Source organism: Ciconia boyciana, chromosome 1 (assembly GCF_034638445.1).
Source record: "Ciconia boyciana chromosome 1, ASM3463844v1, whole genome shotgun sequence".
NCBI classification, from domain to species: domain Eukaryota; kingdom Metazoa; phylum Chordata; class Aves; order Ciconiiformes; family Ciconiidae; genus Ciconia; species Ciconia boyciana.
Genome location: NC_132934.1, coordinates 10431642 through 10457898, shown reverse-complemented (window position 1 = coordinate 10457898; position 26257 = coordinate 10431642). Strand labels below are relative to the sequence as shown.

Below are 26257 nucleotides of genomic sequence, written 5' to 3'. Positions count from 1 at the left end.
AATTTGTTTTCGAAAGACACAGGGAAAATTGTAATCTCTCCTGAATAACTAAAGATGCTTTGAAGAAGAAGTTGTATGAAAATGCACAGTCCGTTATCAAATGTGGTTGGCTGCTTTAAGGGAATGTACTTACAAAAATAATCCAAAGCAGAGCATTTTGGTATGTTGTGAACATATATACAACTTGACAGGTTGGTTTTTAAATATCCCAGTATTCAATAGTACATTTTTTTTGTCCTGCCATTTTTGTTGTTTTAGGTGGTAAACTATGTTAGAAGAGTGTCCCCAAACAAGATGTTTTCTGTCAAATACATGAACGTTTTCAGACGATTTTCCTAAATGCAGTGAATTCTGACTTAAATATGCAGCATTTCAAACATAATATTGGGCTCTTTCTGTTACAGAATTAATTCAACTTCTGTTTAATAATGTACAGAGAGAGGTAGATGAATTAACTAAATCTTATTTATAACACACACAAATTTTAGTGCACCCAGTCCTGGAAGTAATACCAAATCTCCTCTTCTCTGACAATGACATTAATGGAAAAATTAATGAGTGTGAACAACTTGCTTGTATTTACTGAATTAGGCTCCAAACCAACACAAATATGAAAAAGAAAAAAAAAGTTTTATTAAGTTAAATTTGACACTAAATTTTATGTCTCGGACTTTTGAGACAGGAAATGACAGTGGCTGGGATCCATCTACCTAATTCCAGGCAGAACTGAAAGATAGGCCCCTAATACCCACTTCACTCCCAGACTGCAACTCAATTTTCTTTGCATAACTACATAATTCATCAGCTGCTTCACAAAGAAGCCTAATAATAATTCCCCATATTTGCTCAGAAATGCAGGAATCACCTTTCCTCTAAATCAGACAAAACTTTACCTCCATCCATCAAGAAGACCAGTTAATTTTAGTTATGGTCTGGTCTACAACGAAGGTTATAATATATATCTTTTCTTTAAGAAGTTAGTTATTAGTGAACTCAACAGAAAGTAGAAAATATAAATTCTGGAGTCTGGAACCCGTATCCTAACCATGTCACTGAACCACAAGGCCATGGAAAATTTAGACTAAATCAGATCTACCCTCTTTGTTAAAGCTGAATGGTGGACATCCAGGAATGGAATGGGCATTGGACAGAAAGACAGGAGGATGTCTCATTTCCAGTCTTTGCTTCCACTATCTGCATTTTGTACTAGACTATTCCTACAGAGACTAGAACTAGTCCCATTAAAGCAAGGGATGAGGTTTGGCCACTCCTTTTGAACAGTTTCTCTGTCATGAGAACTTTCCATAATGTGGAATATTTTTTTTCTTGAGAGCCTCCAGACATCTGGCTAGTTTGTGTTTAGTTTCCACCTTACCAGTAAGTAACACAAACTAGACTTTTCCTTTCTCCTTTGCATGTCACATTTTCCTGAGGAACTACTGATGTTTATGTAAAGGGATGGGATGCTGCTGCTGTAATTAATATGTCTCTACTGACTGCCAAGTTACTGTCTCTAAAAGACAGAGACCAATAAATATCTTAAAGTGATTTAAAGTTTGTGCACATAGTACCTGTTTTGTGGAAATCTTCATTGCTGAAATAACAGTGGGTTCCTAGGGAAAAAAAAGAGTTAAAATATAAAATGAGTTCTATAAACATAAAAATTCTGCTAGAATGCTATTTGCCCAACCTAGAAACCCTGAAATTAAACTAGACACTCCTTAGTAATAGTGCTTCTTGTTTTTTTGCAGTGGAAGTTTCTAACTGCAAGTGAATTAGAATGCATGTACATATCCGGGTTCATCTTTGATTGCTATGTTGATTGTAGACATATAATTTTCCATTATTATTACAATTTCATTGTGATTACTTTGTTACTAGTTTCACATCTTGAAATTAATTTCTACACTTAGTATTAAAACTATATTTAATGAACCTCCCAGGTAATATGAAAATAATAATGGCTGTATCAAAATATGTAGATACTATATATTAAAGGTGTTAACACTAAAATAAGCAACATGTTTTAACCATATCAAGGTGAAAAACCCATTCCTGCAAAATTTTATTCGTAAGAACAAGCCTTAATCCCAAGCGTAATCTTGTCGACTGCACCACGCTATTCATGTACAAAGAAGTTACTCATATGTGCAGAACACAGAACTAAAACTGGCAAGAGGGTTTTTGCACCCTGGAATACCCATTATTTAATCAATCAAATGGGTCACTAGGAGAGTTATTGTTCTCCTAGCTAAGTCTACTCTCTTAATTATACTTATCTGTAGCAAGCAGATGTCAAACCAATATCTACTTTCTTACATGAGAGGCTGTAGGAAATATTTAACAGAATAAGTATGTTTAGATCTGATTAAAAGACTGTTACACCTTTTAAGCCCAGCTGCTTGAATAGATTTTAATCCTGAAAGTGAAAGTGGCATAATTTGGTTACAAAGTGTGCAAGTCAATTCTGTATGAACTTTATTCCATCTAAAAACCTACTATTGATCCCACGCATCATACTTTTGGTTATGTACATTAATAAAGTCCTTATTAAGCTTTTACACTTGTGTAACTTTCAACTTGCTTATCCTGAGAGAATTTGATATGGGTCAGTGGATGTTAAGCATGCAGACTTGCCTTTACAAATGGGTTAATAGACCTTGTATTAGAAAGCATCAATTAAGTGTAACATTTGAATGAAAATTGAACTCATTAGTTTGTTTGCTCAGCTGTTCAGAGAAATATTGCGCAAATGGGGTTAAAAGAGGCACTTGTTATCAATGTAACAGATATGGAAGACTTTCAATTTCATGGAATTATGAATGAAAAGCATTGTGTTCTGCACATTGCAGTTTAAGCATCAAAATACGTTGTTTATGATGCACGTAGACTCTTTGGTAACTAAAGAAAACTTACATTTGGTTAAGGTACTTGTAAAATCTGTTGCAAATTCCCTACTGAAAGATCCATATCTTATGCATACAAATTCTGCTTATTCCACTGAAGTACATTAATGCCCTCTTTAAGGCTTAAATACATGCCAAAGGAGATAAATGAGCTTTCAAGTAAATCAGAACACCAAAATCCTTTTGTGTAATGAATAAATACACATGTAAAGTAAAATACCAGATTTGAATTTGCCATTAACCATTCTACTTCTGTAAAGCCTTTCTGAAATAAAACTTTCACTCCATTTATTTTTTTTCTTTCACTTTTATATTTCTCTGATCTCTTTTAGCTTGGCACTTCTACTTGATTTAGGGAAGAGACTCATACATTATCAACAACTGCCAAATTACCCTGCATTAATGTAATGACTTTTACATGTATAAAAAAGAAAAAAGCTGGGAGCCACAAATTACTTGTCTCATTTTCTCCTCATAGTTTCTACTTTATTTTTGTGTTAAAAAAAAGAAAGAAAAAACTCCACATTTCTGCCCTCAAAAAAACCCATGGATTGCAGAAACGGAGATACCAATTTTCAGTGGTATCTTGCACTCAAAACAGTGGTTTCTGTGCAAGATTGGTACCAGTAAAGGCAAGACCGCCCATAAGAAAAAAAAAAAAAATTGAAAATAGTAATAACAAGATATACAAGCTGTGTTTAGACATGTTGTGTCTGTTCAGAAACCAAAGATAAAGGGATGGCAACTGAGTATGATGAGGAGATGGTGGCTGGGCCCCTGTGGCAGGTTTGGAGCACAGTCCTTGGCAGCACATCTGGAGCGAGACTACGCGACGTGGGGCTCTCCGAGCATGCAAGCATCATCTTCACACTGTCAGATTAACTTCGCCCTCCCAGCTAGGTATCAACCCCACGAAAGCCTGGACCCTGTGAAATGGTGCTGTAAAACGGCACTGACAAAAAGAATAACATGGGGAATGTAAACGATTCGTTGTGTACAAAACATGAGACATCCCTGGGTTCTGTCTGGAAAGTGTTTGAAAGGTTTACTCAGCCTCGACTTGCAGGAGTGCCTATAGGATGCTTTATTTTTTAGGTGGCTCAGATGGGAAAACTGGAAGAGATTGATTTTCACAAAAAAGTACTAAAGATTAGGGGGTGTTTATGGTGTCTTGTGTCAAACCATGAAAATGAGACCCTAAAGTCACCTTTGAAAATATAAACACTTTCTTTGTTTCTCAGATTATTAAGCATAAGAAATCTGTGCAGATCACTGTTTTTCCTAAAGTATCTTCCTAGTTACATTATGCTGATAGTCTGAATATTAAGAGTTGATGCAACTATAAAATTTGTGTATTGCATATCTCTGTGGGAGAAAACAGACAGGCATTGTTCCCAGGCTTGCACAGATACATATTTAACTACAGCAGGTAATAGCTCTAAGATTCAGAGATACTCATTTACTTTTTAAACCACAAAACAAGAGCCCAGAATGCCATTTCTTTTATCATTAACCTCCAGCTAGCACTGAAAGTTTCAAGGTTTATTTTGACTAGTGTCTGGGTCTCTAAATGACAAGCTAATTAGAGGGGTATGCCAGGCTGTTCCTTGGCTAGACTGTAAGAAGTTTAGTTTGCAGCTGTCCACAGAGAAATCTACAACCTGACACTTGAAATTTAGCCGCACTTACCCGAAAGACTGTCATTTCTTCCAGCAAGACTTCCTCTAATTCATGCCAAGTCTCCTTAGGAATTGAAACCACTTTAAGAACTGTTCCAATATCTTGCAAAGGAAGAAAAAAAAAGTTTTCAGGTGCTTAAGAAGCATACTTCAGTTTCAGAGCAGCCAGAGTTTCTTACAGTATGTAATTATTTCACATATAAAGACTGTGAAGCTACATATCACAGAGCGCTCGTTGTTCAAAATACCAACTGCTATTTAAAATAACCTAGAAAAACATCGAATTTCAATAGGACATTCACTGAAGTCTTTCAATTATCAAAATGCAACAAAGAAGATAAATACTGCCACAGTTATTAAAGAATGAAAAGGACCGAAATACTATTTAATTGACAGTATAAAATGGCAGATGTTTCAGTCAATTAATTGAGGAAGGAAATGCACTAAATTTACCCAGGCATGTTTTATTGTCCATTTTAAATATGGTGTTTGTCATTCTTAAAATGCATGTGAAGATGCTGTCAGAAGGCTCAGTATGGATATAAAAACATCTGGACAAATGTTGTTAGACAGATGAAGCTGTTAGATCTCTTAAGTACAGGCGATCTTCCCCATGTCAAACAAAGTACCTAAGATGTATAAGCCCCTTAAGGCATCTATATTTCTCTATGTGTGAGATACTAGTCTTCGCTGAGGGGTAAAAAGCAATACAACTTGTATCTTTTGTTTAGAAATAGGTGTGTGCCAACATTTTAATACTATATCCATTTACATTCCTGGAGTTTTGCAATTGGCTTTAACATGAACAAGGTCAACGCTTGAAATGCCAGAGCTACAGCCTTTGGTTTTGTGCATATGGTTGAGACTTAAGACCACCTCTGTTTTACAGCTTCTGCACCTGTGATTTATTTGCTTGTTTCCATGAACAGAATTTTCAGGGAACAACAACAACAAAAAGAATCATTTCTAGGTTGGTACACATCACTGCAGACTCTCTGAAATGGAAATACTCTGTATGTGACTTTTCTTTTTAACCAGCCAGGTGTAGTGCCATGTAAATACATCATAGGAATAACAGCTATGTCCCTGAGGACTTTTCGTGTTGCACATTCTATAACAGTAGTAGTTTAGGAAAAAAGAAGGCATTTTAAATGGATAAAATTCTCAAAGTAACAGAACTATAAAGGTCAACATTCTCAAAACAAGAATTAACTATCAGCTACACAAAATCAAAACATATTTTGTATGTATATATTTGTGTGTGTTAGTTGAAACTGCTGATTAAAAAGATGACAACTCACCACTTCTATATTGAAAATAGGTATAAAATCGAAACAAATAGATTACACAAGTTGAAAATGTTTTTATAAGGTGACTAACTTAAAAGCTATTGATTTAATGAGAAAATTCTGGTATTTAATGAGAATTCTGGTATTTCATCTTCTTTACATGAATTTGGATTAAAATATTCGAGAAAGCCTAGAATATAATCTGCTTCCCTTTAAGCAGATGTTGGTTTCTAAGTACATATTTTTGGAAGTTTAGAAAGAAGTGATTTTTTTTCCACAAAATATGTACATCACTGTTTTCTTTCATTAGTCACAAATTCATAGATTCTTTTTTAACAAGAAAAAACAGTTCTTTCTTAAAACAACAAGAAAGCAAAGCACAACTTTCTTTTTGTTTAGGCAGCTACATGTACAAACTAAGCTAGTAAAATATACTAGATAAGTTGTTTTGGAAGTGGTTTTCATTATGGTTTCTGCTACTAATCGAATATATTTAATTCAAGAAATATTGAGAACAATACAGGAAAAGTGCAATATAAACTTTAAAACAAGAAGAAAAAAAAATCCACATTTCTACAACAGAGTAATTCAGAACAACAGATAGTTTAACATTAGTTATATTTGTAATTTAATGGATGAGTTCATTTCCTTAATTATCCTGATAATTTGATGACTGTGGTTTTGAGGAAAATACATTGTACGGGTAAAAAAGGAGAACTCTGATCTAATAAATATAACAGCATAGCAATGTGTCATGACTGTATTCTGTGTTGGACTATGACTGTCCTCAGTCACAATCCATCAAATGCCATGTTCTAGAAATAAAGGGGGATTTTTGATAAAACAGCACAAGGGAAACTGTGGAGCCTGTGTAGGGCACTGAGCAGACATGAGTTCCCCACATAATGTTGTTTCAAAAAAAGGTCTGACTTTTAAGTAGATCCTGCAACAATTACAGTCGCTTGATGCTCGAGAAAGCCTCTGAGGTCAAAGATACACTCTGTTAATCACTGCGGCGACTCTGGTCAGGCCACAGGTACCAAAGTGGGGCTTTATCTAAGTTCTAGATCAAGTTTTACAGAGTAGTATTTCAAACAATTTCACACAAATGGAATCAGGCTTCTCCTTTAGGATCAATAGGCTCTGCTCAGTAAGATAAGATTACTGTTATTAATTTGTTTTACTGACAGATGTACCTTGACTGTGCCAAATGATCCCAAACATCAGACACTCAGGATATGCATTAAGTGCATATCTTAAATCCTGTTTTTTTCTGATATAATTTCAAGCATGCCGATATGATTTTATTTCCGTTGTGAAACACACTGGTACAGTCACAGTGGGAAACAAACTGCTCGGCTAAAGATTTCACCCACAGGAAAGGAAAATGTGACCACACTGGATGGCTATTAATTATGTTGTGTTCAATTATCATCAGTTATTCAATGAAAAGGAAAAAAAAGTGTTTCTTCAACATATTGAAGTTCAGCAGCATGTGGGAATAATGTAGATTGCTGCAACAACAATGGGAAAATAGAGAGAAATGTATCTAATCTGATGGGACAGACCTGCATAGAAAAATCCAGTCGTACCCCAGAGAGCTTAATTCTGGCTTTGTCATAGGTTCAGATCATCAAGTGGGAAACTGGACCGTGACTAGAGTCCCTAATCTGCTCCTCGGTTTGTTCTTTGCTTGGGGAAGATGTAATATGCACTGATTGTGTATCTGTTTCTGGTTCCTTTGACTTTGACCAGCTGGCTTACTGGCAGAAGGCAGGCAGGGCCTCAGTTCTGCCTCTTTTCCTTTCCCCCTGCATGGAAGATGCCCTTTCCTCATTCTGAAAACTGCAATAAGGAGAGTGAGCTCAGAGGAGCACGGAGCATCTTTTGTGCCCCAGCTCCAAGCACAGGTGTTGTAACGCCTGTTCTTGTCCCATGAGGGTATAACCTCCTGCTGGAAAAAGGACAGTTTCTATGGACAAAAGTAGTATTTCAAGAAATAATGACACTCTGCACTTACGAAGCTGTGGTTTTGGTGCTGAAATCTCTTTTGGCAAGTGCAAGTAATCATCTTTCAATACTTTTACAGTTCTTGGGCATAAGTATCAGCAATATTGGATGAGATCCAGAGCACTTACCACACACCTGAGTATTAGTGGTTTAGGGAATTAAGTGAGTGCCTAAATTCCCAACTCAAAGGTAAAAGCTAGATATCACTGAGGATCTTTCAGAGGGAGACTTTGCCTGACTAATTTAGATAAGAACCACTATACGTAACGATAACTATCTAAAAGCTATAGCTCAGGTTTAAGCAAGTCTTCCTGTACTGTCTGAAAACAGACAGGAACGTCTGCATAACTATTCATCTTACTGTAATAGAGGTCTCGAAGAAAGTACAATGAATCTCTCTCTGGAACTACTTATCTCTCTCCGTTGCAGAAGCCAAGGCATCTTTCTTAGACTGAATGCCAAACTTTGGTGAGATAAATGCCACCTCTTGTGCTCAAGATGTAGACATAAATCAACTCCTTATGTTTGTTCAGCACCATACTCTGGATGCTGAAGGACTTGTTCCCTCATATCACAGCCAAGGGGAATATTGCCTTTTTTTTTTTTTTTCTGGGCTGAATCAGGTCATAGAAGACTTGTTGAAAGGTACAAAACGCTGCCAATTGTAGATGGCATTGAAGTCTCTAATGTGTGATGGAAAATATATGTGTTGTGTAAAATCATATGAAACTACTTTTCAATGTTTTATGCAAGAACATATTGTAGCACTGGTATCTAATAACTCAGTTCACAGCTTTAAAGAGCTGGAACATTTTCTGCAGAGCTGCATTTCCTGCAGTAAATGTTCTGAATTGCTACGCATGCACTGTGTTTGGTACACAAAGCTTCATCAGCTCTCAGTTTACTCATAATATGTTTCAGGCATCAACATGAAAGAGACCTTGAGATTTATTGCTTTAGAAATCTGACCCCAGGTCTAGAGCACCAGAACTGTACTTAAAGCAAGTCAAAAATTGGACCGTTATAAGACAGCCAGCCAGATAGATATTTTTCGGTCCAAAGTTTGAAAGAAACAGTGGGGTTTTGGTTTGATTTGTTTTGACTTCATTATGCCAATGTCTAATTACTAGCAATTATGTTCAATAGAGGTTTAAAATACTTTTATTGAACATAACTGAAACACCAGTCAACCAATGGAAAATCTTCAAAGGTGAAGAAGCAGATCCACCAACTGCTAATCAGCATAGTTCTGAAGCCCCTGAACCTAGGCAAATGCACATCAGCTAATTTCTGGCCATTGTTATTTCTTATTATTACCTTTCTGGAAAAGATGTCTTTTCTGAGTGCATATTTCCACTTTTGATAAAACGCCCAAGCTGTACGATTCTGCAAATGCTTTGGAAAGGATATCAAGTTTCTATCTGAATACCAACTCTTCTTAAAACACTTTGTGTGTGCCAGATATCTTCATCTTAAGTAAAATTATGTACTCTTCTGGCTAAAGAACTGGGCATCTTAAGGCAATACTTGAAATACTTGAAAGGCACACAAGACATTTCCCATACCTGGATACTTGCCTCCTTCATGTTAATACTTCTTATGCTCTACTTCAAAATGGGTACCTCAAACCCCACATTTTAATACTAAATTATAATTAATAAGGCAAGATATTTCTAATAAAATTACCTAATAACAGTAGTTGAAAAGAGAGAGGTTTGATCTTAATCCAGTTGGCAAAGCTCTTAAAGAATTAAGCTATGCAGGCCGTGGCCTGAACCTATTGCAGGGAATGTATGTAACAAAGACCTCCCCACACTCACAGTTTTGAGCCTTGCCCCAAATTTTCACAGGTATACACTGTTCTGTCAGTGTTCTGTCTTTCAGACTATGAAATTTTATCTGATCTATGGTTTCCATAATGCCTGGAGGAGGAGCATACACTGTAGATTCAAGACTTCTCACCTGTGCCAATGAACATCACATCATATTGGCCATCTTCTGCGTCTACTCGATCTACTACTATCTGTGTGAACTGGTAATCCACGTCAGTTTTGATCATGATTGGACGGTTGTTGATGGGGAATACAGGGTTGTACATGGCTGGATGACTTCTTGCAAATGTTATAACTTCATCAGGAAGGTCCTTGGTGGAATCAAAGCCTCCAAATGTTTTACTGGGACACTAGAAATAAAAAAGAACATGTTTTACATTTTATTATCGATCATTAGAAACATACTAGAAATCCATTTCATTACAATCATCTCAACTACTGCAGTTTATAATTAAATATGACAGGGGATCTAAGTGTTTCATGACAGACAGCAAAAGTTAATTCTGGCACTAAATGTATCTTTTTTTTTTTTTTTTTCATTTTGGATTTAAATCAATATGGTTAACAGAATGTAAATGATTCTCATACATCATTTTTCTTACTACTATGCAGTCCAAAAGGATTTTCAGTCATTTACTGATTAGAATCAGTCTTTAATTGGCAGAAAGAAGAAATCCTGAATTATCCAAAATCATTCAATATGAGACAAGCAATTTCAGTATTTGGTTATGTATACAACAGAAAATTAATTAATTATGCCACCATCTTAGTTTCAAAGTATTGTCTTCAGAAGTTGACTGGAAGTCAATTCCTCTGAGGACCCAAATCCTTAAATGCTGGGACAATTCCCTGTTCTGCTTTTCAAACTCCTGCTTGTCTCAACAAGCCTGTGTCATCCACATAGTCCCGATAACATGGATCCTGTTACACTAAATCAAATCAAATGAGTCATGTCCTAAATGTATCTCTTTTCTCTCCATTGATTCTAAAGAAAGCCTCCTGTGAGGGTTGCTGATGATACTGTCCGTGTCAACAGTTAAGGGAGACAAGTCTTGCTAAAGAACTGAAATAACTCCTCGCTGTTGTGTACTGCACAGTAACAGAAGAGTTGGTGTCCCCTTGGGATTAATCTGGTCCCCATGAAGTAACACAGTAAAGAGTCTCTTTGCCCCCTTACATAGCCATGGGTGGGCCAGACGGTTTTGCCTCTAATCTGTGAAAAGCAGAGGGTTCTGCTTTTCAAATTTTGCTCACATTATCCCAATGTGAGCAAAAAATAGAGGCTGAAAAGGAAAGTAGAAGAAAGACCATGGCTTTGGTAGCCACAAAAGCATTCCTCCACTTTCACCACCCACATGTCCCCATGGGGAGACTCGAGGACTCTGGCTAATCACCATCATTCGTCCTCATCTCTTCTGTAGAATTGGTAAGTATTTTATGAACGATTAGAGGTTACTTTAACATAAGCAATAATAGTGTGTTAGTAATGTTGAACGGATGAAGAAAATGAGCCACAATGGCATTAAATCACCAGTCCAAAGACACTTGGCAAAGAACTTTGTGTTCCCCATTCCTCATCTATTTAGAAACCTAGAAGACATAGAAAACTTTGAAACCCAGTTGACAATAATTAAGTTTGCAGCATTTGAACCTGAAATATAAACAGCTGGTGTTAAAATGCCCTACATAATTTGCCCTTTATATCCACATATAGAATATCTTTCAATTAAATTAAAAAACTTAGAGGACAATATCTTATTAACCAAGAATCCAGACCTTGCAGGATGCTCAGCAGAAGAAATCAATTGTCTTTGCTATCACCTTGATCCAAATTATTAATAATTCATCAGAAATGAAATTAAAAAATCAATGTTGTCAAAAGGAGTAGTTGTTATACTCAGCAAAGGGATGCTTCCAGCATGGACATATAAAGTGTAAATTGTCCCTTTTTGGCATATTTGTTAGTAAGCAAATTCCCGCATTCTGTTCTATTACATGGTATGAAAGGGAGGGAGGGAGAATATTTGATTAATGCATGTGGAGCAGACTAAGCAGAAAGCAAGTTAGTTATCTATTTTATTGTGTCAACATTTTTCAGCCTTTTTATTATTACATGTTCTTGCGCTCTTGTACAGAAATATTACAAAGAGAAAATCAGATAGGCTTTTTATAATCATTGGCCAAACCATTGTCTGTCTCAAAAACTGTGTTTAAAATTCTAGACTTCAATTTTAAGTTTGCTTTACATCTTAATATTCTAACTACAGTTCAATACTAATTACTCAGATTAATTAGATAATGATTAATTAGATAATATATGTGAAGTGCTTTAAATATAAAAATCACTACACAAGAACTAAGTATTGTTAATTGCAGCTGGGCAAACACTGAAAAAAACAGTATATGAATATTCATTTCAATTTTAAGTAAATGAATTTCAGCTGTGTTTCAATTGCTTGAATATTTACTTTCTGGCTCATTTTCTAACAAAGAATTTTACTTACAGTAATGTTGACCAAGTTATATTTTATGCAGAAAAATCATAAAACTAGAATTAGTGTCATAATTTTGTGTGTTTAAATGAGACTTCCAGTTCTGAGAGTCAGATTACTCCTTGGATCCCCTGCCTTTCTGGGAGTAAAAAAACGGCAGTAACTTTCTGTCTTTATGTCTAAAGTTTGAAGTGCATACCTGGAGTAGGCTGTGGCTCACTTTCATCCCACCCCACTTTAGGAAACTGAGATGAAATCAAACTCTCATTGCTGTAACTCCTGCTGTAACTCCATCTTTCAATGGAGTTAAATGGGCACCATCAGTAGGTGAGATTTAGCCCATCCATAGTGCAAATTGCTTGCAGAGGAATCTCAACTCACATAAAGTCAGAGATAGAACAGAACAGAACAGAGCAGAATAGAATAGAATAGAATAGAATAGAATAGAATAGAATAGAATAGAATAGAATAGAATAGAATAGTTGTCGTGAGGAGGAAAATCCTGTCATGTTTACTTCTGCTATGGTCACAAAACCAGGATACACCACAAAGACATTATCCTTGATGCTAATGACAGGACTGCTTTTGATATTAGTGTGTCTAGGTCAAGCTAACTGGCAAGGCGCTTCATCAGAACTCATGTTTATATACCTAATCAATCCCACTGATAGCAAGGAAATAGAAAGTTTTCAGGTGCCAAAAGATAGGCATGAATAGAAATATCCTGAAAAAGTTTGGAGAAATGAGCTTGATCTTGGATTCAAGTAGAGTCAAAGAACTCTTACATTTAACATCCACTTCCAATTGTTAGTCCCCAGTATGCTGTGTCAGGGGTTTTGATCAGTCATGAAGAGGAAGCTAGGCTATCCCCTAAATGGCCTATTAGGAAATCCAACAGAATAAATAAATAGCTACATTTTAGTAGCAGCAAAAAGTGCTTTGGTCATAACTGAAGATAGACTTTTGGTACCATGAAGCAGAGAAAACTTGAGCTCTGTAGCTGAATTCACAGAAAGTCTGATATGAATTCAGGATGAATGATACCTCATTCAAGATGGGGTATATACAAAAATCCTCCTTCCTCTTCCAAATATTGTTAAAAGGTTAAAAATAAATAAATTTTTTAAAGTTCCATAGATCTTAAAGGAAAAATCCTGGCAACTTCTTTGTTAAATATGAAGCTGATACAGAACTGTTTACAAAGTTTTCTGACTTTTCAAAAGAACCATTAAGTTTCCTTTTTCTTTACTCATACTGGGCAAGTCACCAGATGCTCAAGAAGTTTACTAGCACCTCACCTATTAAATTCCTCAGATAATTCAGCACTGTTTAACTGCAGTGAGATCTGGAACTGAATCACTGTAAGAAGCTCAGGTTTTGCTTCTCCCTCCCTTTTCCCTGTTTCTTGGAAATGGAAGCCACAAGTCTGGCATCTAAAGAAACTTCAAAAACCTTTCTTCTTTATTCTCAACAGGTCTTCAAAGCCATTGAAAATACATCCAATTTTATCACTTTAGAAACAAAAAGCTTCTTTACAGCCAGAAATATCTCTCATTTTAAAATTCAGTTTTATCCTACTAATACAATAGAATGATTTTAGCAACTGTGAGGGAAAAAAACCCACCTTTTTCAAAGTGGTAGACACCAGGGTTAGAGTGGGATAGGAGAAACTGATGGCCTCAGCCACCCTTTAATTAACATAATTTACAGTGGCATGGCCTCTTGCACTACATGATGTGACTGTAGGGTTATCTAGAATTGTATAATTTGGGACTAAATTTGTCCCTAGACAAGAAAAATGTTTACAATGAAATCTGAACGTCTTCACAGTTTCTTTGTGAGTCTTAGTATAAGTACGTTATAGTGAAATTGTAAGGGTAAAATCCACTCTGAGAGGGTAGCCAGAAAAAAACAAAAACAAAACCAAAAATGTAACTTAACTGTATTTCCCTACTTTGGTAAAAGATCTGGTGGCTTTGGTCACTTAGCCACTTAGGGGCTGGATTTGGGTCCCTGCTTTTCTGCTTGTTCTCAGGAATTTGATCAAGTTATTCTCCCATATGGATCTCAGTTCAAGACCCTCAGACAAGACTTGGAATAACCCACAGGCTCTGAAGCAGGCAGAGCTGTGTTGCCAGTCTCTAGGGTAAATATTTGAGTTGTGCGTTCAGAATCTCAATAGAGCTGCATCCGATCTCTGCTAAGGAATGAAGGTAACAGAGACACTGTGCAGTAGTCAGTTCTTTATCTGTCCATTTCTGTGATAGAAACATGTAACATTCTTCTTCATCTGTAGTTTTACATAATATCTATTATTTGGTTTTGTTTAGAAAGGTTAATCAATACTGGAATCAGAGGAATAGAAATAAACAGAATAATGAACGCTAACTTACTAAGTCTGTCAGACTGAAAAGAAGATGACATTAGCTATACAAGAAATACCAAAAATATCTACTCATTCACATTTTCCACAGGGATGTAAAACAATACAACTTCAAAAAAAACCTTCTGACATATCAGCATTAACTGTAGTAATTAAAAAAAAAAGTTCAGCATCAAATGAGAAATGAAACCTCTCTGATGCTGCAGAGCTTGTATTTTAACTCTGGAAAAAATTAGGAATCCCTTTAGCAGTCATAGTGAGGGAGCAAGGAGTGCTGAGGAATCTGGCTGTCAGGGAGCCACTGTTTTCTTTTACTTAGGAAGTCATTTTCATTAGGCTGAGCATATATATTGTCTAACTGTTGGAGATCAGTTGAAAGATCAGGTTTGAAAGAACAATTTCAAAACATACCAGACAAAAGTAAAAAATCTGATGATTTAGAAGAAAGGATCAAAGTTATTCCTGGTTTGTTTTGTGCCTTATATTTAAGGAGACTTTTAAAAGAATATTATAGACAGATATACTATTTACATTTACATTTATATGTTTATATGTATACATGTGTACACATATATTTAATCTTCAGCAACGATATTTCAGAACTTAAATGGGTCAAGCTGATTTATATTAGCTAAGGAGCTACCCCAATATATACAATTAATGCTTTTTTCATAAATGTCCCATCTTCTTAGACTACTGGTAATTTCAGAGGCAGTTAAATATTTCTAGAATGTGATGACATCAGTTGGGAATCGTAAATATGGATGTCTTATATACACTGATATTTTAGTCATTCATAAACTAGAAGCAGAGAAACAGGTAGAAGCACAGATTTTAAAAAATGCCAGTGGAAGTTAGAAATTATTATAGTCACTCTATCATCCATTGCAGAAATATCTGTCTTACTGTACTAGATTTAATGTTGAGAACAATTGACAGTTTCTTAAAAGCCAGGCAGATGCTCTGTTTTCTGTTCATTCTCACTAAGAATGGCTCAGCCAATATTTGGAACAAAGACAAATTCCAAGGAAAAGATAATGCAGAGTAATTTATTGAACATTTGACTTTCAGTAAAGCTCTCCAGCCATTGCTCAAACTTCTGCTGAAGTTGTTAATATGAATGCCAAAATTAAAATCCAAATGAAGTTGCTATTGCAGTTTCATACTTTACAAGAAAATCAGCACATTTTGGACCTGGAGGAATTGTTATGAATTAGCTTTCCCTTCTGCCACCCTATCCATTTCATCATCTTTTTAAGTTTCTTTCCTGGATCTCAGCTCAAGGACCACGTAATGTGTGACAATATTTTCCATAGTTTTCCCTTTTCAGATTACTATATTTCCTAGGGTACTTACAGTTCCTGGCCGTGGATATGGCACTCGCCCTTGGTAGGGAACCCACTGGTAGTTTGGGCCATCTCGGTGGGCATAGGGACCGAGAAATACCCTCCTCACATCAGTCATGCTGTACATACACACTGCTGACCCCTTGAAGATATTACTAAAAAGGAGGGGAGAAGAAATCAAATCAGGTTCTTTATATTATCAGTCGGTTTAATCGAGTGGAAGAGCTGTGGGAATAGCAGCTTGTTGCTTTCTAATTTATTGCATGTGCTGATTATCAAAACTCTGACATGCTCTCAGAGCAATCCTAACTCACCTCCTGTGAAAGTTCAGCATAACTGATACGATCTCTCAGACATTTTCCTAAGCAGATGGCTGCTATTCCACTATTTAAAACATATTGTCCCCAGAAGGCCAAAGCCCCAATTTGAGTAAACTTCAACAGGGCTGTCCCTAGAGGACTATTCAATTCTGTCTTACACTTCACATTTTTTCTGTTTTTTTTAGCAGTCCCTTCCATCATTTGGGCAGCACACACGCAAACTTCAGTGTTGTTTCTTACCTTGAGATTTCTTACAGAAGACAGTAAGGACTTGTAAATCTCCCTCTTCTATGCCTGGTTATCACTAGAAACATTCTTTCTGTTTAGAAACTAAAACTTCTGTCCTTCATAGATAAATGTGGCAATGCAACCAGCACTGCAAACCTTCCTCAAGCCAAAGCTACATATACAGCTAGTATAATTTTGTTCTTGGTGAAAGCACAATGAAACCGAAACATTCTAGTCACAGTTATGTGTGATTCGATAAGACAACTTTTGAAAGATTGTTAAACTTTCCAGATTTCAGCAATATTTTTCACTAATATCTCCTTGAGTAGCCAATTTCTCACACCACAGATTTTCTATTTTACCCTGCCCCCAAACAAGCATATTTATGTTTGTGTTGTTTTTCCAGGTCTGTGTGGAAAGGGCTACAAATTCTGATCCCCACTATAAAAAGCCAATTCAATGGCAAGAACAGCCTGAGAAACTGATAGCCTTTGTGATTACTAGCTTCAGAGTGATGATGTACATTGCTCATAAGAAAAGAAACCTAATTTATTACTTCTTACTGCCACTGACTTCTCAGTTCAAAGGTTAGGAAAATTTTGTGTTTCTTAAAAAAATTTTTAACAAAGAGATCTCTTTAAGACAAGCAGCCACCCCAGTTTCCATGCAAGTAAAATGATATGTTCTATACCTGGAAGTTGTGAACACTCCATAGACTACTGGATTTTTAGGGTCTTTTGAGTTCATTAAGAACACATCCTCTGTAACGATAACAAGAGACGGAAAAGAAAACTAAGTTAAATTCATATGGATAGTACCTGAAAACATTTCTGTATTCAAAGCCATTTCTGCCACTTACGTAGTTCATCAAAGTGTGTGTCAATGCCATTGGGTCCTGGCACAGAACAAATCAGACGTGCTTTGAGAAAAGTTGTCCATTTGTTAACAAGGCTCCTGTGCCCACCAAAGTCATTCTAATAACAAAAGTATTTTGCATTAATATCTAGTAACAGTCTTTGTTTGAAGTATCAACAAAGTACAGAGAAAATACAGTAAATAATCACAAGTTGCTACTTATAGAAAACGGAGAATTCACCTTCTACATACAAAAGCATTATTATGTTGTCAAAACCACTAATTCGGAATTGCTTTTATTTTACATTGTATTGCTACATATTTCATAGTAGCGCATCATTTAAAAAACAAAACCAAAACAACCCCAAACCTCTTTATATATTGTAATACATAGATAACACTGAAGAAAGACGGGCAGAATATTTTGCTACAGAGTTCCCAGGCTGCCATGTCCTGGTAAAGCTTAAGGGGTTTTTTATTCTTAACTGGGTAGCAACGAAGTAGAAATGCAAGCTGCAAGCAAACAGTAGATAAAAATGCCAGAACAGTGGGATCGGTTGTATAGCTGCAAAACTTATGAATAAAGTGCACCAAGGACTCCGTACTTATGAGGTAATAGGTTTTCAAGCAACTGCCTCTGGATTTAAGGAGATAAATTGAAATTGTGCTTATGGATCAACATGAAATTTTACTGTAAACATCATAGTTGCCAAAGCTACAACATTTATATATTAATAAATTCATTTCTACATTTCATTTGTAGAAATCTTTTAAAAAGTCTGTCAGAAAAATATTTGGGCGTTTATCAGTGTAGATGAGTAATTCAGTCTGCAGTCATCAAGGGTCTTCTGAATGGTTGCCCATTTCTACAGCTAAGCTTAAACAACTGTTTCGTTAAATCTTCCTTTGCCTCTGTTTTAAAGATTTTCACTAATGTGGGAATAGAAAGGTATTAACATTCTTTTAAAAAGTAAATTCTTCAAATGTTTTTGGCCTACCTGGAAGTATCACATTTCCTGTAAAAGATATCTCTTTTGCAGACACGTTCTAAGCCTCAGAAGATGCCTATGACTTTTTAAACGAAACATCATAGTTTGTGAAGCTTCCCCAAACAGAGAAGAACTGAATAGTATAATTTTGGGTGTGTTATCCCCTAACTATTTTTCACTTGGGATGATCTCTGCTTCAGTACAATGCCAGTGTTAATACTGAATAGTTTACAGGCAAGAAAATGCAGTTTCTACAATCACTCGCAAAGCGTCCTGCACGTGTATTCAATCTCACATGAAGAAGTCATCATTTTACCTTGCAGATCTGCCCTATTCTGGCATGAGTGGCTTTTCCAGTGTGCTCTCCATCAATTGCATTTTCACGGAAGAAGAAATAGATTTTGTCATCTTCTGGATTGTCGCTCTCTGGTATCAGGTGAGCACTAATAAATCTAGGATCTGAGAAAACAATGCCGTTGTGCATGTTACTACTCCATGAATTGAATCCCTTGCCTTCCTTATATAAATGAATTGTGATTTTGCTTCCTAAGAATCAATCTTTGCATCAAATGGCAATATATATCTATGTTAGGTACATCATCACTCATCAACATGTGACAGGTATTTACATTCCTCTTATCTTTAATACATAGAGGTGTTTGCTATAGATATTTAATGAACAGATCTTAACTTTACTATCAGAGCAATTAAACATTCATGAAATCTCTTTGTAAATGGTTGTATAACATTACAGCATGGCTTCCTAATTCCATGTATTTATTACTGACATTTTTCTTGTTTCTTGGAATGTTTTGACTTTGGTCAATAATCTTTCTGTATTTGTTGCACATAAAATGAGAGAATTATTGAGACAAAGGTAAAGTTCCTAACATTAGCAACAATGAAGAATCTATTAAAAAAAGTATTTTACATCTAGAAACATATTAATGTGTTACTGTCAAAAAAATTGAGTTAAAAAATACAGTTTTGATTGATATTGTCTACTTCCACACTATAATACCTCAAACCCCAACATTTTTGCCTTGTTTTCAGAAAAGAAATGCATTTGTGAAATTCTATTCAAGTTATTGAAATACCGTGTCTTGTCATTTTTTTAAAGAATTTTTTTCTTCATAGGAAACCTTTATTTCTTGAAAATTACAGTGACAACATTATTTGGTGATAAAGAAGATACATCAACAAATAAAACCACATAAAATACAGACATACTGATTGGTTATGTAAAAAATAGTGGAAAAAAATTTTGGGAGAGAATTTTATAGAACTCATAACCGTAAATTCATACCAGTGGTGAATCTGGCTCATCACTGTATTTTACAGAGATATTTCAGCTGGTATCTTTCACTATATTTGGAAAAAGAAGGCATATCCAACAGATTTACCAATCTGTTTTATAACCATTTTACATCCTGCTGGGATAATTAACTGTGAACTATATTTAACTTCTTAGAGTCCTGTTCCGATGTGAAATTATAAGCTATTTTAGTGCCATGCCTTAACATCTTTTCAGTGTATGTTTATTGCTATATAGTCATAGAAATAATGAACTGTACTTTGTTTTGCCAGTTTGCACTAGCTGTCCTGTGAAACCCATTGCCTTATTAAGCATGGCAGTGTTTGTAAGCAACATATTTTGATATATTAATATATATGCATGTATGTGTTTAGATGTTTCTATTATATGAGTACATACTATATAACTTTGTGTGTGTGTATATATATTCTCATGTACTCTGTGTATATATATATGTGTGTGTGTGTGTGTGTGTATTCTTGTGTACTCTGTGTGTGTGTATGTGTGTATACATATATATATGTACACAGTAGACGAGAATGATCATACTAGCTCAGACCAAGGTTTACTTAGATTAATATACAGACTCCAACATTGTCCAGAAGTAATTATCTGGGACAAAGAAAGAATGCAGTAAGTACAAATAATAATCTCCCAGAATAATCTCCCTTCCTCCAACTATTTTCAGTGTAGCAGATTCCCTGAGTTTGGTTGCTTTCTACGTGCTTAGTAACTCTCAATAGATTTTTCATCCAGTTACCTGTCTAGACTCTTGTTGAACTCATGCAAATTTCCAGCATTCATAGTGTCCTTTTGGAATTTGTTCCTCATGTACACAATCTAATGAACTAAAACCTACTTCCGATTTCGTGTTTTGAACATTGATCTTACTAACTTCGTTTGGTGCCTCTTAATTCCTGTATTGGAAATACCCACAGTTTTCAAGATGTGGATGAATTGTGCCCTTATACAAAGGCTATAGCAATGCTCTTTGTTGAATTGTCTGTTCTTTTTCTATTAATTCCTAACATTTAATATGGATTTGACAGTTCCTAAGCAGTAATCTGAAATTTTCATGGAACTTTATGTGCCATAACCCCAGAGCCTCACTCTTCATTGGTAATGCTCAGCCCACAGCCCATTGTTTTATATGTGAAGATAGGTATGTTTTCCTCATGGTTTTCCCCATGGTTTATCGCTACATCATTCATCAAGAATAATTTAATTTGTCATTTGATTGCTTAGCTACCCAGTTGCATAAGATCCTTTTGTAATTCTTCACAGTCTTCCTTTGTCTCACTATGCTGAATAACTAAGTATCACATGAAAAATTTTCTTATCCTGCTGCTCAACCTCTTTTTCAGGTTATTTATGAACATGTTGAATGAACAACACAGGACACAGAACAGATCTCTGTGGAACTGTGTCTATTACCTATTGTTTATCAAAATAAATCTTTTTAGACATCTGAAAACATCAAAAATCTGTAAGCAACTTCAGTTCTCCACCCCAAACCCCAGTAACTTAAGCTACTAAATTCACTTCCTTTCTTTCTAGCATGCATTTAATAGCCTTCAAGTTACACTGAAACAAGTCCCAAGACAAATAATATCTAGACTGTACTGTACCATGGTAAATATCTGTTATTTTATGTATGATCTACCAGGGCTTTGAATGCAACTTGTATCACAAGAAACACAAGGCTACAGCTTGAAAATTTCTGCATCGCAGCCTGGGGAAAGATACATCAGAGAAAGAGGATACCCATTACTAGACACTGGTCTGGGCTACTGGATCTGGAGAACCTCTTGTCTGAATACACTGTTTTTACAATCTTAAGGTCTTAATGAAAAAGGTAAAAAACTATTTCAGCCAAAACCTACAAACATTCCCAAATGGTTGAATGATTTGTTTCTAGCACAATGGGTTTTGTAAATCACAAGATATCAAATTCTAAAATAAATCACTACACTATCAGGCATCAAAAATCTAACTTTACATTGGCCTATGAAGATACCGTGGGGAGTCCCATTTGAGTCAATAATATTGCTGATATAGTACGGGTTATGTAAACTTGCCCTCGGTTAGCATGTTATTATTCTTTTCTTTCCCTCTCATAATTTTGCAAGTGAACCTTGGAACAGTAAGAGAGTCTAGCATTAAAGCAAGAATGATACAAGAATGATAGAAAAATAGTTTAAGAAATTAAAAATATATATTTCAAATAATACTGTCAGAGTAGTAGCAGAGGGGTGTGATGAACGCAGTTATAACTAACGCCATAGCCAGAGCACATGTGAATAGGCTTTGTATACATTGCTTACCAGTGCTTATCTGGGATGAATTCAGATTTTCAACTAGTGATTAATAATCCTAACTACATCTCTGAAAATAAAGTGGTCACAGAGCCTCATATTAGAACGCATCCACTGTACATCATGGAACAGTTTTTGTTGAATAACACTGGTGTTTATTACTGAGCAAACCTCAGGCTATTTCGCTAACTGGTTAAATCAATATGTTTTAGTCAATAAAAGAGTGGTTCTTCATGTTATAGGGCCCTTGCTCTTGTTACCTGGTGGTGGTTGGTTTTTTCCCCCTCTTCCATATAACAGATCTATGTCTATGTAATGAAGCAAATAAAGGAAGAACAGGCTACATGTGTTCTGTTGCATATAGAAACAGATTCATTTCTGTTCAGAATGAATATAATGATCATAAAAGCAACATCATGGTTATATGTGTGGAGAGAGGGAGAGAAATGTGGTTGATAATTTCGTAGGTTATAAAGCTAAGAAGTGGGTGGTGTGAACTAGTGATCTGTAATATGTTCTTTATTGTTTCATTAGCGGAGGAGCTATTTGACTTGCCTGAGGCTTGATGCACACTTGCATTTAACTCCAGGGCTTCAGACCATGCTTACAACTAACTGTTTAGGGTCATGATGAATCAATCAGCCAGATGGCCAGCAGTCACGCAACATAGCGCTCTCCATGGACTACGTAGCATGTTTTTATTGCTTTTCTTTGAGAAAGGGAAGGGAGATGTTGTCCACAGACGAGGGACTTCTCCTTGACTCTTCTAATTGCTCACCCATGCAGCAGAAGAAAGAATGTCATCCATGAATGTGTATGTTCAAGTATTGAGGCTGCCCTGCCTTGCCCTGCAAAATTAAACAGGTTCGGTATCAAGGGGTCCCCATGGGAAGTTTAAAATAATTCAGTCAGGGTTGACCTATTTCATACATTCAACACCGTCACAAAAGAAGTGCTGGAATGAACTTCAAGCAAGTTTTACTGAATGGAAAGTGGGACTTTGATCCAAACCCAGTGGTGACAATTGTAAAAGTCAGTGCACTGCAGCAATAGTCGATAGATAAGATGACTTCAAATTTCTGTGCATGAATTATCAGGTATTCTGTGACCCTAAAACTGTCTCCAATCTGTGAAGCGCTCAGAAATGCTGTTAGAACAGTTCAACACTTTCTTGTTTAAAAGCAGTCTCCCATTGGCTAAAAGTCCAGAAAGCATGTTTTGGGAAAATGAATTTAAGAAATAATTTGACGGCAAATATTTTTTGATTTATTGCTTTAACAAAACACAAGCAGACAATGTGGAAGAGTGCTTTAAAAAACAGCATACATCAAACAAACATGTCTGAAACATGTTTAAGCGTGATCAAAGGAGAAACAAAGCCACAGCATAAACACGATCAAAATAAAATTACAGCTAAAAACACTTCTCTGATCTTGCAGCCAATGTGAAAAAGCTAAAAATAAAAACGTAGGGTTTTATTTAAAACGATCAGCCTCGAGAAGCAAATTATTAAAGCACACACCTTTTTCAGTCTCCTTTTTCCAGTTGTCTTGGCTGTGGGGCTATTTCTCAGCTCCCACACGACACCTTTCTAGCACCACTTTTTGTGTGCCCTCCTGCAATTACCAGCTCTGCAGACATTTCACTGGCAGCAGCCCATTAAACTGTCCTTCATGAGAAAACTGGCTCTTTATGAAAATGACACCTTGGTCCAGCTGCCTCTATGATTTATATGCCATTGTTTGCTTAGTTAAGTAATGGAAACATGTTTTGCTTGTCTCAGCACTTCAGGTTGAGAAAAAGCTAAGGAAAATCGATCTGCGTTTGTTCTTTCACAAATGTTACTCTAGCAGCAACAACCGCACAAACGCGCACACACACCAATAGCAAGAAACAATAAAAGTCAGAAATTGGATTTCCAACTGAATTGTATTAGCATTTTAATGAAGATCTATAAACTTGAAGGCACAGAAATTACCTTTAGCTGTCAAGACTGAGTAAGCTGAAGGAACAGAAGCTGGGGTCATCTCTTCATCACTTGACAGAAGCCAAAGGGCAGTTCTCAGGAAATGTTTTGTAAAGAGTTTGAACTGAATGCCCCTATTATTGTATATTTATGGTCAAAACGACTAATTTATCAGTTCACAGCAAGAAAATTCTAGGAAACTAGGGAAATTTTATGCTCAGTAAAACTGCAATTGCTATAATTTAATGAAAAGTACTGGAGGGTGACTGGGGCCCTGAGGAGAGGAACTAGACTAGGGAAGCTGAAATTAAAAATTTAACAACAACAAAAATAGACAGCTACTCAGGACTTCACAAATACGTACAGTGCCTGTCCACTGAGACCCATCACAGAGAAGCAAGCACTGTCCTCAGAAAATCTGAGCTTGAAATCACAGCAAGCTCTGCTACCCACGGAGAGGAGGACTTGCAGCACCAGTCACAAATGCGCACAGCAGAGCCGTCTGCCACGGGCGCGTTCGGCAAGGTCACCAGAGGACAAAGCTTTTAATATGTGGTGATGAGAGAGCTAAGTTGGTTTGTGGTTTTACACACTCAAATGTAGTTTACAAAACACCAAAGCTTTTAGTGGTGTTCTTCCAAAGTCCCTTCATTTTAATTCTTCAACTTTCACATCCCTCTTGTTGCCAATGACTCAGGCAAACGCAGCGGAGCTCTCATGGATTTGCTTACAGTGAAGCTCCTCAACAACACGAAGCTTCACTTCATGTATGCTTCACTTACAGTGAAGCTCCTCAACAACATGGATGGCATCAGACCACATCCTCAAGGTGGGAATGCTCTTTGCGCAAGGGATAACTTGTGGCTACTATGGGGGCTAATATGAGGGTTTTGTGGCAACTTGCTTTCAGATGCTGACATGGAGAGCAGTACCAGGGACAGACCACAGAGTAGAGATGTGATTTAGAGACACTGTTTTCAAAGCCATGAGTAGGCGGAGGTGGATGTGTGGGACACAGGCCATGCATGATTGAGGTGTTAGCAGCTATCACAGGGTAAGAAGCACTATGGTCACTCATTGATGTTGCAATGGAAATTCTCATCAGAAAGAGTTTTAAAGACTGATGATATGTATCAAGTTGTTTGTCTTTGAGTCAAGCCAGACTGATGCTGAGGAATTATGATATTAAAATACTGTCTTAGCTATGACAGTTAGTTTCTCCTTCTTAGAAGTCATATCCACTTGTTTTTATTATTTTTCAAAGACTAGTAAAAGTAATTTTAGTGACATAGTCAGATTGTAATGTGGGCTAATAAGTTTCAGGTTTAGCTAAGGCTTCTTATAATTTCAATTGCATACATATTCTTCAAATTTTTTTCTGGTTCAAAACTCTTAGCAGAATTAAGAAAAAAAAAAAATTTCCTCTCTGCAGAATCTGGCTGTTCTGTTTCAGTGGTGACTTGTGTGATTTTTTTTTCATGACATAAAGAGATTACAGATTTTCAAGGATGAAAGGTATTACAAAGAATATTAACATAGCACTCTTCCATCATTTCAATACATGGATGCAGCAGCAACATAACAAGCAAAAAGACACATGTAAAAAAAGATGCACAGAGCTTTTACACATGTAAATTCCTCCACATCCCAGTGCTACTCTTACATATACAGCAACAGGAATCTAGTCATTGTGGCTTTTCAGTGCTTTGACCTCGAGTGTCACCAATGGATCATTCTCATTGTGAGAGACGTTAAATCTTAATTAAGTGGTGGGGTTTGGTTTTTTTTTTAAGGAATTACTGATTTATAGTTGGGGCAAAAGCAAGGAAGGGAAAGTGTAGTTCTGAGTGTTAGGAACATCCCAAGGCATGCAAGCTGGGGCTGGCTGGATCGCTGTGAGGAGAAGCGGAGACCTCCATCGGTCCGGCAGCCGAGCCGGCTGGAGCTGCAGGTGCAGCCCCCACAGAGCCGCCACCGGACCGGGCTGCGCCGGCCTCCGCCCCGCGGCCGCAGCACCAAAGGGGGGGCACGACCTGACTTTGCGGTGCTTAACGCCTCTAAAGGAGTGTAAAGGAGCCTCTGAGTCCCAGCCAAGGCTTAAGCCTCCACGCAGTGCCGCTACCCCAAGATCTCTCTCCTCCTCAGCCTTCGAGGCATAATTCGGTATGGGTATTTCCTGGGAGTAACTTTTTAGCTCACGCAGGAAGGAGAAGGAAGAAAATGTTGATCTCTGACGCAATTACCAGTTTCTGCAGTCTTTGTTCTAAAGAGACCACAGTAGTTTTGATTCCCTGTAATGACTAATTATATGGTGAAGAAAAGTGAATACAAA

The 26257-nt window shown here is 36.5% G+C and overlaps 1 protein-coding gene across 3 annotated transcripts in view; it reads right to left on the bottom strand.

Annotated features, from left to right (window-relative positions):
• The window catches only part of SEMA3A (semaphorin 3A), a 176068-nt gene that overhangs the window by 20168 nt on the left and 129643 nt on the right, over window positions 1-26257 (bottom strand). For all 3 annotated transcript variants that reach the window (XM_072858416.1, XM_072858432.1, XM_072858423.1), the window contains 7 exons: window positions 18646-18788; window positions 17345-17459; window positions 17177-17246; window positions 15948-16092; window positions 9847-10066; window positions 4596-4687; window positions 1572-1613 (listed from right to left, as the gene is read on the bottom strand). In XM_072858416.1, coding sequence (XP_072714517.1) covers window positions 1572-1613; window positions 4596-4687; window positions 9847-10066; window positions 15948-16092; window positions 17177-17246; window positions 17345-17459; window positions 18646-18788 — 827 coding nt within the window. The remainder of the gene's footprint in view (window positions 1-1571; window positions 1614-4595; window positions 4688-9846; window positions 10067-15947; window positions 16093-17176; window positions 17247-17344; window positions 17460-18645; window positions 18789-26257) is intronic.